Raw genomic sequence first — 14,328 nt, 5'->3', positions numbered from 1 at the left:
TAGGTCTGAGATGTCTGGGCTACATCTGCCACCTACGGATCAAGTAGAGCACTGTCAGCAGCGTAAACTTCCCTATATACAGTGTTGCCAACTCTCATGAGTCTCATGATAATTGTTCTCCTTAAAGCCCCAGCTCATGGAGTCAAGGGATATGTGATGATTTCAGCCTTCATTCTTAAAGAAAAAGTAAGTTTCTAGCCCCCATGGCTGTGGAGAAAGCTTCAAAATGTCACCTCCAATGCACCCTGAAGGCTCAAAAAGCAGAAGGCAAATAAAAAACATCAAATCTATTATTTTTACATAATCTCATGATTTTTGAACATTTGGGGTTGGCAATAGGGCTACAATAACCCACCAATGTGCCTCATTCCTGAACTTTAAGTGGCAACCTATGAGGCATTTGAGATGATAGCCAGGGGAAGTTCTTTTGCTGTTACACATATTGATAATTAACATTGCATGCACTGATGGAGAAACCTCACTTTCAGAGATAAAGAAAAAAATTAGAGCACTTACTCAGACTAAAGAAGATTGACAGTATTCATTTAAAAAGACAGGGTGGGTAAGGTAATATCTTTTATTGGACCAACTTCTCTCTCTCTCATCAACAGAATTGGTTCAGTAAGAGATATCACTTCACCCACATTGTGTGTCTAATATCCTGGGACCGACACAGCTACAAAAACACAGCATTAATTTAAAACATGAATCAGTTACAAAGACAATTATTTACAAGAAGTTTGTGAAGCAGAATGAACTGCTTTATAGTTTTCTCATGATTTAGTACAATCCCTATTGACATGCATTAAAGCTACAGATTGATGTGTATTCTTGTTAGGCACACAGTAGAACAAAGAAGTGTCACTTTTCAGTTTCTGTTATACAGCAAAGTCTGCCAAAATATCACAAATGTTCCCAATTAACAGATCATTTCTAAGACAAAGTGGTAATCATGGCAAATAGATACAAACAACAATTAGCACTGCTTAACAGTCATTGATTTTCTATCAGTGAGCCACACTCAAATATGAAGATAAGAAAGGACACTGACATTATGACTTAATAGTTGGCACTAATGGATGGAGGGTACCTATTTTCAGAGATAGACACTCTGAAGGGTGTGGGGCTGCTCTATAATAATATTTGAATACTGTATTGTGTGCTATATGTTTGATTGTTGTCAGGGAAGTTTACTGTATGGATGTTGGTTTAGTTTAATAGCAGGCTGTTGTAAAAAAAAACAAGCAGGAAGGCAAAACAATGACTCAAGAGGTGGGCTTGACCTCAATGGAGCCCACCAAATAGGTTTTGAGCAGCAGAGTCCAAGCACAGGAATGTGAGAAGACAACTTCTGGCTGGCTAAAAAGACTCTCTGGCCAACAGTCAGGTGGTTATCTGGAAGTTGTTCAGGGGAAACAGACTGACACCTGACATGGTGTCTGACAAAGCTAAGCCTTTCTAGGCTCCTCTGGCAGGGTGGAAGGGCTTAGATAAGACAGACAGCATGTAGGCCTTTTGTTGTTTAAAAATCCTCTCTCTCTCTCTTATGTTTTACTTTGTTGCTAACTGTTAAGGTTAAAAAATACTTTTGTTTTCAGAAGGCTGTCTGGGTCATTGTATTTGCCACTGGTAACAAGCTCCCAAAGGAAGACCAGCAGGTGCTGAATGTAGTTGGACCTGCTGGCATAAGCATACTTGATCCAATGTAGCCCATGACCCACTCTAAATGTGGGAGAATCACCACCCCAGGAGAAGTAAACACCTCAGGCTCAGGACCTGAGGGGGTAACACTCAGACCAGACAGTGGTCAAAAGTGCAGTTATCCCTGTAACCATGACATGGTCAAAAGTGCAGTTATCCCTGTAAACATGACAGCCACCATGCCATAAGTTTCTTATTTGGAAATAAAGGATAAAGCTGTCCCCATATAATACAACTTGCCTATGTTTACATTGCTGAGCTCATTAAATATTTTAATTTGGACACAGCAGTGAGGAAGTTTTGGTAGAAGAACTTTTGCTTTCCCCAAGAGTTACATGAATTTTTCTTTGTAAGATGAAGGCAAACGAATAGGCTGCTGACCACAGGATCCAACACTATGTCAGTGACTGGAAATGTTTTATTGGCTACAAATCTTAAGTATTTAGGACCTACCCCTGGCATAGATTCATTCACAGAAACTATAAAGAGCTACAGTGGCATAAATACATTTCCTATAATAGTACATCTCCTAAGTTTTCAGTTTCAGTAACATGTTATCAAACACTTCTAAAAACTCCATCTGCGACAAACAAAACTATTTACCCCACAATAAAACTGACAGACTGTTGGTTTTCCTTTACAAAAGTTATTTTAAGTACGTTGTTGACAATGCAACGGAATGTCACTCATGAAAAGTGGCCTGATTCACTACTATATTGGAGCTGCTCTGCACCACTTTGGGTGCACAAAGCAATCCTGAGTCCAACTTAACTGGCCACTGAAAGATCTCTTGATCACTGAGCTCCTAGGCCACCCTTAATTCCAGCTAGAGGGGCTCTGGTGAGGAAAAAAGTGCTGCAAGGCCCAGGAATGTTCCTTTATCTGGCAAAATCCTGGCTACTGTAAGGGCCCAGAGGGTCACTGGCAACAGACAGATTAAAGCAGTTTACAGGCTACTCTTACACACACCAGGGTCTGGACAACCCAGAATTTGGGAGGAGGGTCCTCAGACTGGAGAAGATAGCACAAGATATTAGTTTAATATAGTGAACAGTATGTGTGCAGGCTTTTTTCAGCATGCTCAAATGTAAGTAATTGCCATGTATTTAGATTAACAGAACTGTAAATAAATAGCAGATGCCTTACAATTAAACTTACAATTAACTGGGGGGAAAAAAAACAACCAAAAAAAACAACAACCTGTATGCATACCTTTCAATTATACCGGATTTAACAACCTGATTGTGAATGACTAAACTAGGCGCAGGAATGTACCATGAGCCCTGCCACAGAATTCAGATCTGCTTGATCCATAGTACAATGAGCAAGAATACAGATCAATATTTTGAACAGACTTTAGGAAGTCAACCAGTAGAGAAGAGTCGCTTGAGTTTTAGTGCTTATTTACATTCCTTACTCTGTGTCTTTTCTTCTTCTCCTCTTCTCAGTATGTTTTCTCTTCCTCCTTGTTGCCTTAGCGTAAATAGGTCATCTGATGATGGCAAAGACACTGGAGTCAGAAAATGGCAGTAGAACACACACCCTAGTACAGGTTTCAGAGGGGTAGCCGTGTTAGTCTGTATCAGCAAACGAGGAGTCCTTGTGGCACCTCAGAGTAACAAATTACTTGGGCATAAGCTTTCGTGGGCTATAACCCACTTCATCAGATGAATGGAATGAAAATACAGTAGGCAGGTATAAATATACAGCACATGAAAAGATGGGAGTTGCCTTACCAAGTGGGGGGTCAGTGCTAATGAGGCCTACTGTATTTTCACTCCATGCATCTGATGAAGTGGGTTATAGCCCTCAAAAGCTTATGCCCAAGTAATTTGTTAGTCTGTAAGGTGCCACAAGGAGTCCTCGTTGTTTTACAGTACAGAATCTGACAGTGCTGGTGCTAGTTAGAGTGCATTTTATTTATTATGAACATTTTCATTTATGAGTTATACTAAAAAAGGGAAAGAGATGGATGTGGGGGTTTTCTTAAGTGAACTTGGTAGATTTACCTGTGCTAAAATTTTAATGCATATCACAGTAATTTAAGAGCTCTCAGAAAACCCAAGGCAAACAATATGTCAAATTTGAAAATGCCTTTTTTAATATTAATATAAAATGACATTCCTAACATTTATCCGTGTCCTGTGCAGAGATGAGAATTTTACCAAGTGGGTAATCTATTATAAAAGACATTCAAAGAACATATATATATATATATATATATATATATATATATATATATATATATACACACACACACACACACACACACACACACACATATATATACACACCTACCTTAATTATATCACTTCTCCATGGCGCTCTGGTGCTGGAAGTTTAAGATGACACTCATTAGTGGGTGTGACAGTGATTATACCTACTTATCTTTTGGATTTCTATAAATCCTGTTACAGTTGTATCTAGTTTATTTGTACTGTGATTTATAGATTTTTTTTCCCCCCTAGTAAAAATTATTAACATTATTTGCTTGCAGCACATGGACTATTTGATATGAATTGCACTTGTTATTCATTTAGTAAGGTTAGTACGGTCTCTAAAGTACTGTGTTATCTGTCAAACTTAAACCTGTAAACAAAGGTTATCTGTGTAAAAAAGTAATTTTAACTTGCTAAAGACACCTTTAAGAAAATGTCAAAGATAACAACAGAGTCCATCATTAGTTTTAGGATGAAGCAGGCATGTATTCAATTTAAATGGCTAAACTTCAAAGGGACACTTTGAAATGGGAAGGTGCCTTTTTTGTATTCATAGAGATTGGGAAGAAGTTATACAAGGTTTGTAGGATTTTAATTAACTGTGGTGTAATAGAGACTATATGGTTATGTGTTTATATTTAAGGTAACAGATGAGAATGTCCAAACATGCTAACCACAAATTTTAAACTTCTTAGAAAAAACTCCACAGGGCAACTGGAACTCAGTCGGAGGGGGAGAAGAGAAAAGAGGACACTGACTACAGATACTGAACTGTCTATCATGTGAAGTTTTTATCTTATTTATCCAATAGATTGCAATCCAAATGCAAGGTCTGAGCTTGCTATACTATCTGCAATATTTAGACTAGTTATGTTTATATTCTGCTTAAAACTTTTTATTATTTTCTCTTTTCTATGCTAAGTAAACTTATACTTTCAAAATAAGTGAAGTTGGTGGAACAGACTGCTATGCTGGGGATAAACTCTGAGAAAGAGGCTGACCTCTGACTTCCAGAAAGGCAGTCAGCATTAACACTCAAGCCTAAACTGGGCAACTGCAGGGGTAACTTCAAAAAAGTGCTGAGACTACGCTGGCTACAGGCAGTTTGAGCAGAGGGAAAACTTCAAGGATGTTAGGGCAACTGTTGGCAATATTGTGCAAAACTGCCCTAAAGCAAGAATGCCCCCAGCATATGGGAATCCTCAAGTGGCACAGCAATGCTGTAACAGCTCCTACACCAGCCCAAACCCTGCAGCTGATGTCAGGACACAGGGCTGCCTCTGACATATCCCAGTGATCTTCAGCAGCCAGAAATGTCCCCTTCATGCTGTGTGGGCAGCTGGTGCATAGCTTTTAAGATGCCTTTGCACCTCCCTGTCCTGCAACTGCTTTTACTGTAGCAGAGGATCAGGGTCAAAATTCTCTAGATGTGAATGTATTTCATCAACATATGTTTACTGACTGCAGTCACAAAAACTCTGAACTGGTACCAATCTCTGTTCAGTTTCAGTAAGTCGGGATATTTTCTTAGGAGATAGTAAAAGGAATATGTGGGTTACATTCCTGAAATGACTATTGCTTCAATTTTCTGAAACACAACTGTGAAATAGGATTTTGATTCCATTTATATTAGAACAGCTTTTTGCCAATATGAACAGAAAAAAACAGGAGTCAATAACTATGTTATGGAAAAGTGTTTTAGCCATCAGTCAAGACCTGATTATGGCCTAACACAGGATTGGGCTTTTTCCCAGATGATTTGCAAAACAGTTATGTCAGACTGGCATGAACTTTACAAAAGTTTTCACTGAGTCCCTCCTCCACTACCCATATTATTTCTGTTTTCAATAGAGAGCAACCACTTAAATCCTATGGGAGATTCTACAATACAAACAGGGTTGCCTTAGATGGACATTCAAAGTTTCTAGCAAAACTTTAACAGTATCATGCATTCCTAGAATACAGTCTATTTTTAAATTTAAAAGATACAGTACATTTTAGAGAGCAGCTTTTAGGTAATATGCAGCAATACTGTTTTATTTAACAAATGGAGTCTTAAAACTATCAAGTTGTATGCTATCAAAAAGATTAGAGAAATACAAAACATGTTTGATGTACAGTTTTGTATAGGTTTGAAATAAGACTTTTTTACGGTAACCCTCCAAATGTACTGGAACTCAATTTTTACTTAAACGTTGTGTGTCATTTTTTTTGCTGCTTCATGATATATATTAGAAAGCCTGGATTTCTTCTTTATTTTTTATTTAAACAAAAACCTAAAAACCCTGCATGCAGGTTAGTGTGCCCAACCTTGTCTTATCCTGGAAGACTTTATGGAGACAGGAGAACCAGTGAAACAAGAGTCAGAGTCAAGAAACAAAGATGAGAACTGAGGGTTTGGTTAGACTAGGAAAAGGAGTCAAGGTTAGTCCTTAGTGTAGAATTAAGTTATCACCTCAGGTTAGCTGGCAGAAATAGACTCTAACTGGCCCAAGAAAGAGGGTTGGTGTCCCTGTGACGTTGCACTCTATATGATTTTATGAAAATATGCTAATGAATATGAATATAATATAACTGGAATATGCTTCATGCAAAAAAATCTCTTGTACGGTATCATTACAAAGCTTATAATCTACTGAGTGTGGTCATCCTATTTGTATAAATGTATCACTTTTGTATCTGAAACTAGAAATATAAAATATAACTCTGAAGGCCTATTGTAATTATGCAAAGTGTGGGCCATTAATGGTGGTTTGGAATCTTGATGACTCCCATTAACCAGGACAATTGACTATGGATGGTTCTGTTTGCAGGCAGGCCTTCCTGTGAGTCAGGCTGGGAGGAATGAAGGCTTGGGGTCTTACAGTGACATGTGATCATGTCACCTGAACTGGAATCCATCTTTAACCTGGTGTTTTTCCATTGAGAAGGAGGGGTAGGAAACCCAGAGGGACAAAGGATTCCCGCCTTATGCAAAATATATATAAGTGGGTGGAACAGAACAAAGGGGGGAGCCATCATGAGAAATCCCCTAGCTACCACCTGAGCTGGAACAAGGGCTGTACCAGGGGAAAGGATTGTGCCCAGACTAGGAAGGCATCCAGTCTGTGAAAAACTTATTGAAACATCTCTGAGGGTGAGATTTTATCTGTATTCAGTTTTATTACTGTATTAGGCTTAGATTTGCGTGTTTTATTTTATTTTACTTGGTAATTCACTTTGTTCTGTCTGTTACTACTTGGAACCACTTAAATCCTACTTTCTGTATTTAATAAAATAGCTTTTTACTTATTAATTAACCCAGAGTATGTATTAATACCGGGGGGGGGTGGGGAGTATAAGCTTTATACAGGGTAAAATGGATTTATTTGGGGTTTAGACCCCATTGGGAGTTGGGCATCTGAGTGTTAAAGACAGGAACACTTCTGTAAGCTGCTTTCAGTCAAGTCTGCAGCTTTGGGGCACGTGGTTCAGACCCTGGGTCTGTGTTGGAGCAGACTGGCATGTCTAGCTCAACAAGACAGGGTGCTGGAGTCTCAAGCTGGTAGGGAAAGCAGGGGCAGAAGTATTCTTGGCACATCAGTCGGCAGTTCCCAGGAGGGTTTCTGTGATCCAACCCATCACAGTCCCCTTCAGCTACCACCAGCAGGCATCTCAACAGCTGACTAATGTTACACTAGAGACCAAAGTCCTTAAATCAGGAGGAGTCCCCCATTGTGCTAAGCACCATACAAACCATTAAGAATGCCCAGTTCCTATCCCCCAGATCTCAATCTAATCCTTATAATTCCAAATGGCAGGCAGGCAAGTATTATTTCCATTTTACAGCAATGAGAACTGAGGTACAGTGTCTAAACACAGACTGGAACTTTAAAAACATATCTACAAACTCTAAATAATAAACAAAACGCCATTTTTTCTCAACCTTAAAATGTGGAGTTTTCTTGGTGTTTGGTTTTAAATATTCTCCTGTGAGAATCATAGAATCATAGAATATCAGGGTTGGAAGGGACCTCAGGAGGTCATCTAGTCCAACCCCCTGCTCAAAGCAGGACCAATTCCCAACTAAATCATCCCAGCCAGGGCTTTGTCAAGCCTGACCTTAAAAACCTCTAAGGAAGGAGATTCCACCACCTCCCTAGGTAACCCATTCCAGTGCTTCACCACCCTCCTAGTGAAAAAGTTTTTCCTAATATCCAACCTAAACCTCCCCAACTGCAACTCGAGACCATTACTCCTTGTTCTGTCATCAGGTACCACTGAGAACAGTCTAGATCCATCCTCTTTGGAACCCCCTTTCAGCTAGTTGAAAGCAGCTACCAAATCCCCCCTCATTCTTCTCTTCTGCAGACTAAACAATCCCAGTTCCCTCAGCCTCTCCTCATAAATCATGTGCTCCAGCCCCCTAATCATTTTTGTTGCCCTCCGCTGGACTCTTTCCAATTTTTCCACATCCTTCTTGTAGTGTGGGGCCCAAAACTGGACACAGTACTCCAGATGAGGCCTCACCAATGTCGAATAGAGGGGAATGATCACGTCCCTCGATCTGCTGGCAATGCCCCTACTTACACAGCCCAAAATGCCATTAGCCTTCTTGGCAACAAGGGCACACTGTTGACTTATATCCAGCTTCTTGTCCACTGTAACCCCTAGGTGCTTTTCTGCAGAACTGCTTCCTAGCCATTTGGTCCCTAGTCTGTAACAGTGAATGGGATTCTTCCGTCCTAAGTGCAGGACTCTGCACTTGTCCTTGTTGAACCTCATCAGGTTTCTTTTGGCCCAATCCTCTAATTTGTCTAGGTCCCTCTGTATCCTATCCCTACCCTCCAGCATATCTACCATTCCTCCCAGTTTAGTGTCATCTGCAAACTTGCTGAGAGTGCAGTCCACGCCATCCTCCAGATCATTAAAGAAGATATTGAACAAAACCGGCCCCAGGACCGACCCTTGGGGCACTCCGCTTGAAACCGGCTGCCAACTAGACATGGAGCTGTTGATCAATACCCGTTGAGTCCAACGATCTAGCCAGCTTTCTATCCACCTTATAGTCCATTCATCCAGCCTATACTACTTTAACTTGCCGGCAAGAATACTGTGGGAGACCGTATCAAAAGCTTTGCTAAAGTCAAGGAATAACACATCCACTGCTTTCCCCTTATCCACAGACCCAACTTCAACTCAATCACTGTAGTGTGTTTAAGAGCCTTCTGGAAAGTAAACAGCCTTTAAACAGAAGAGAAAGTAACTTGAAAATGGCAGTTTCACTCCCATTTAAACTCAGTTTCTAGTCCATTATTATTTGTACTACCGTAACACCCCTAGAATCCCAGATAGGTGCAGTATAAACTCACGGGGACTTGCCCTAGTAGGGTGTTTCCAAAAGTTAAATGATCTATTCCAATTTTGGGATTGGGAATATCTTGCTACATTATCTCCTCATTGTTCTAAATTTAAATATAAATTTAAATGTGGCTTTAATTGGTGTTTGTATGTATTTTTTCTTTCTTTATATAGGAATTAGATACAGGGCTCCTGTCAGCTAATTTCTAAGTTATTAACTGGTGGGGGGGGAGGGGGGAGTTTTCAGGTGCCTAAGTAGCCCCTGGGATCATAGTTAAAGTTGCCTTCCCACCCCGACCAAAATCTGAAATGGTGCTCCTAACATGGTATGTGCACCATATAGAGATATCAAAGATTCCACAGTTATGGCACCATCTGATACAAGAAGCAATAACCGCAGCACTTAAACTAGAGGAAATAACGGGCATCTCAGATATTCCTGTGAGGCTGTGATCTGCAAGTCTTTTAACAACCACCATTATAAATAAGTTTGGTTCCATGCCCACTCAGTGCTTTGAGTCTCTGCTGACTGCCCAAATATTTTCCAGTTAGTGCCAGTTGTGATAGTGTTTTTTGTACTGAGGACATATTCCTCACCAGCACCTGGAATGAAATCAAGTAATTTACAGAGAAAATGAGTAAATACAGATGTTCTTTTACACCTCTTCATTCTTTGGATTGTGGAAGCCACCATAAAAGATAAATGGATTTTATTTCAATTTAAACCTTAAATATAGAATATAAATAAATAATTGGGTAAGAGTCTGGTTGGTTAAGAATCTGGCTGGGTACTGTTAATCTTGACAAATTAACTAAAAGGTGGTAATAAATCTTTATAGATGTATTTTCTCTTTGTGACATTTTATAATTAACCAATGTGTGTTTAAATATGTGGCTATCCATATTCTACATCTCAACAAAAGAAATCAGTGAGAATATATCTGACCCTCTCACCGGATCCTACTTTCCATGTCAGTCTATAATCTTTAATACCCACCTGTTATTCTGTGCTAGTTCTCCCTCTTGCTCCTTGTCTGACAGGTGTGGCAGGCACTTCTCCGTTGACACCTTCAACACCATTAACAGACATCAAGCTTTTCCGCTCTTTGGATGTAGATTTGTGCTCTACTTTTGTGACTCTAAATCTGAAACAAGCAATACAAGAACCCACTTAGGATAGGTTGGTTGGTTGGTTGTTTTTTCTCCAGAAATCAGCTAATCAATCTTCAACATCCCAATGAGGCAAGTATTATCCCAACTACATAGATGGAAAACAAGATATTTTAAAGCGGCTTTCCAAGAATACAGCAGGAGGGAAGTCTAAAGTTGGGAATTCCTATCTCAGACTCTAGTGTTTGGACCATACCTACCTATCTTGAAAAAAAAAGAAGATCTCTAATTTTAAGAAAAGACTACACTATTGGTTGAGCAATCATGAATAGTCCAAAAGCCAAAAAAACAAACTAGAGGGAAAACTGCATCTTCTGTATTTGATACTTACTGTAAAGAAAGTCAAGAGAAGGATGAAGATCTATCTGTAATTCTTGCTCTCTTTTTAGGCAATTGTGTTACTGGATCCACAGCTTTGGATTTCTACTCACACTATGAAGGGATTTTAAAAAATTCCACAGCACAAAAGTCTAAAGCCACCTGGCTCTGAGGCAAAGTATAATTCATTAGTGTACTTGACTAGATTAAAAAGAAACATATTAACCATATTAGCCCACACTGAAGTGAAAATCACTTAATTTTGCTCCTTAAGCATCTTCCATTTCCATCCCCTCAAAGAAAGCGTAAACACTCGGAGACATACAACGTCACAGATATCAGGGTCCACATGCAATCCAAGCACTAAACTGCAAATACTCATGTCAACATGCTGTGCACATGAGCAGAAGAGAAGAAGAACCTGAGTCCAGGTCTTCTGTGGTTCCTATGATGGTGGAGGAATTCATCCATAAAAAAGATCCTATTATGAGGGAAAATTGGAGCTTGTAGACTTCCCCACCTAAGAGTTATCTCTATCAGGGTGCGTGTGGGAGGTGGGAAGAGTAATATGCACACACATGTGCTGGAACCCTGAAGCTCTAAAGACTCAGTATAAACCTGAATGTTATTGAAGTATGGGGACCCATCAAGAATTTCATGACAACAGCAGATAAGTGCAAGACGCAGGTCTTCAGGCCTCATTTCATACCTTCTGGGAGGTGGTACGGGGGGTAGGGATAGTTCAGTGGTCTGAGCATTGGCCTGCCGAACCCAGGATTGAGAGTTCAATCCTTGAGCTGGGGCAAAATCAGTACTTGGTCCTGCTAGCGAAGGCAGGGGGCTGGACTCTATGACCTTTCGGGTTCCTTCCAGCTCTATGAAATAGGTAACCTCTAACCTGAGCAAGGAGACTGTGACTAGGATGGGAAACCAGAGGAGTCGTGACGTGGCTAGGTGAAGAAAATGGAAGAATTCTTCCATCTTGCATCTACAGATGGGTTAGATCAACCTAACAACATCACAAAGGGAATGAAAATTTTCATTGCGCAGAGCAATGTAGTTAGAATGACCTAAGTTTTAGGTGTAGACCAGGCCTTAGACTGCAAGTTCCTTGGGGCAGGGGCTGTCTTTTTATTCTGCATTTGTACAGCACCTAGGATAATGGGGTCCTGGTCCATCACTAAGGCTCCAGACACTAATGGTAAAACAAATTAATAATTAATCATTAAAATTCTTTAGCTTGCCAGTATGCTCATCCGAATCCCAATAAAAAAAAAACTGATCAAAAAAGAGAACTAGTGAACTGACAAAGTTTGGATTTACAGGTCAGACATCTGATGTCTAGGGAAACAACACAATGCCTCGAAAGTTAATTACAGTCTTGCAATTCCGAAAAATCCATGTGCTGGGCTGTGGCAAGAATCGTTACAGAAGTAGGTGATAGCAGCATGTAACTAATCCAACAGTGAGAGTCAGATGAGATAACATGTAAATAAAGCATGAAACGAAACAAAACAAAACAGAACAGTCTTACCTTCCCACAGAAAGTACTGTAACTTCTCCTTGTCGGCTTTTTTTAGGTTCTTTAGATTTGTTGGTTGGCTTTAAAAGGTGCCATCTTTTGTGACTACAGCGACTACAAACATCCTTCTCTACTACTCCCCCAACTGTATGCAAGTGATGGCCACGACAGTTATGTTTTGATGGAGTATCACCTGGTGACAAAGGAGAGCCTGGACTTGTAGGACTGCCTGGAGTGGTAGGAGACACAGGGCTATTTTTAAAAACAAAAAAAATAATTAACAATGTTTAACTTTAGTTGCATATATTTGTTCTTCTTAGAAATAGGGTTTCTTTAAATTTAAATAATTGTCCCACTTTATTCTCTGATCACATACCCTAGGGTTGTATTCAGCTAGTGTTAAATTTAGGTTGTTTTTCCCCTCACAGAAGGTAGTTTTAGCTAACAAAAAGATACTTCTCCCCAGCAGACTAATGTCAATGATTTATTCCAGCCTTCCCCCGCCCCCTTTTACTAGAGAAGAGCACCAGCAGACACCCCCCTCCAGCAAAAAAGGCAGTTTTGCAAATTCACATACACATCTTCATTTTCTCTTGTGAAAAGTCAAAGAGAAGCCAAAACCATTTAGTTGTTCAAATTTTAAGTCAACCACACACTAGTGCATCATCAGCAAAGATTATTTTGAGATTGGCCCATATTTGAAAACGGACATCTCTCAAGTTTGTAAAGATATTTTCCTCAAAAAATTGCTCCAAGTAAAATAAGAGGTAAAACGAAGGAGAAGGAACAAAGTGTGTAAATAATACATACAGAGGGCTGATTTACACACAGGCTTTGTACTACTATAATTATATTTGTTTAGAAAATGGTATAATTAAAAGTGGAACCACCCTCTTCAGCATGGATGCAGTTATACCAGCCTAAAGGTGTTTATATCGGTGCTGATATAGCTAAACATGTTTTATCAGTACAGACACAAGCACCTTTAGAGACTGGTACAACTGCATTCACACTAAGGGTATGTCTACACTGGCAAGTTTCTGCACAATAAGTTATACCACTTTTATTAAAGCACTGGAATTAAACCGCTGTTGCGTGTCCACACTGTGCTCCTTGTGACGGTGGAGCGCATCCACATTAGCAGCTCTTGCAATGGCAAAGAGAGCAGTCAGTGCATTGTGGTAGTTATTCCACTGTGCAACTGGCCACAGGATGCTTTGGGAGGGGTTTGCAATACCTCAGGGGGCAGGCACAGCGTCACATGATGCAGGTTTCCTAGTCCCATTGTTCCATGGGCATCCTATTACATTGCCAGCTGCTTTTCAACTGAAAGGGGGGGGAGGCAGAGGGTGTGACAGGGAGAGTGTGTGTGTATGGAGGTGGGGAGGAGAGACAGTGTGTTTTGGTGGACAGAGAGTGTGTCAGCATGCTGTCTTGTAAGTTCAGACAGCGGCAGGAAGCAACCAGGACTCAGACAGGGTGAGGGGGAAACCCCCAACATCAGCATCTGCCTCCCTCCCTGGGCTGGCTCTCTCTCTCTCTCACACATACACACACACACACACACACACACACACACACACCTCTCTGTGTTCAACAGCACAAGCATTCCACATTAATGGCTTGCTTTGTGTCCCGGAGCAGATCAGCACAGCATGCAAGGGCTGTCAGAAACAGAGCTTTAAAATGGGACGGGCGCATGTCTCCAGGGCAGCCAAGTTCAAAACAATGAGCAGAGCAGCCACTTGAGGGATTATGGGACACTTCCGGAGGCCAAATGATTGCTTTCTGCACTGTAATGTGTTTACGCTGCCAATACAGCACTGGACCCTCTGCGCTGTAAGGCTTACGACTCTTGTTGCGGTGTTTTTTTTGGCAACGCTGCAACTGAGGAGTTTCTGCGCACCAAGTGACTTGGCGGTCTGTACACCTCGGTAGTTACACCACAGAAAGCTGCTTTACTGCGCAGAAACTTGCCAGTGTAGACAGGGCTTAAGGAGGGTTGTTCCACTTTAACTATCAAACTACAAATCAAGCCTCTAGAAAGCTACTCTCTCT

General features: G+C 40.5%; 1 protein-coding gene across 1 annotated transcript in view; it reads right to left on the bottom strand.

Annotated features, from left to right (window-relative positions):
• Window positions 1-2,734: 2,734 nt before the first annotated feature.
• The window catches only part of RELL1 (RELT like 1), a 42,046-nt gene continuing 30,452 nt past the window's right edge, over window positions 2,735-14,328 (bottom strand). Inside the window, exons 5-8 of the mRNA XM_024210475.2 lie at window positions 12,283-12,522; window positions 10,258-10,405; window positions 4,000-4,033; window positions 2,735-3,193 (exon numbers count right to left, since the gene is read on the bottom strand). Of these exons, the coding sequence (XP_024066243.1) occupies window positions 10,261-10,405; window positions 12,283-12,522 (385 nt within the window). The 3' untranslated portion in view covers window positions 2,735-3,193; window positions 4,000-4,033; window positions 10,258-10,260. The remainder of the gene's footprint in view (window positions 3,194-3,999; window positions 4,034-10,257; window positions 10,406-12,282; window positions 12,523-14,328) is intronic.

The sequence above is a fragment of the Terrapene carolina genome, unplaced genomic scaffold (assembly GCF_002925995.2).
Source record: "Terrapene carolina triunguis isolate 2854851 unplaced genomic scaffold, T_m_triunguis-2.0 Scaffold66, whole genome shotgun sequence".
Classification (NCBI taxonomy): domain Eukaryota; kingdom Metazoa; phylum Chordata; order Testudines; family Emydidae; genus Terrapene; species Terrapene triunguis.
The sequence above is the reverse complement of the archived record's forward strand: the minus strand, read 5'-3'. Positions and strand labels throughout refer to the sequence as shown.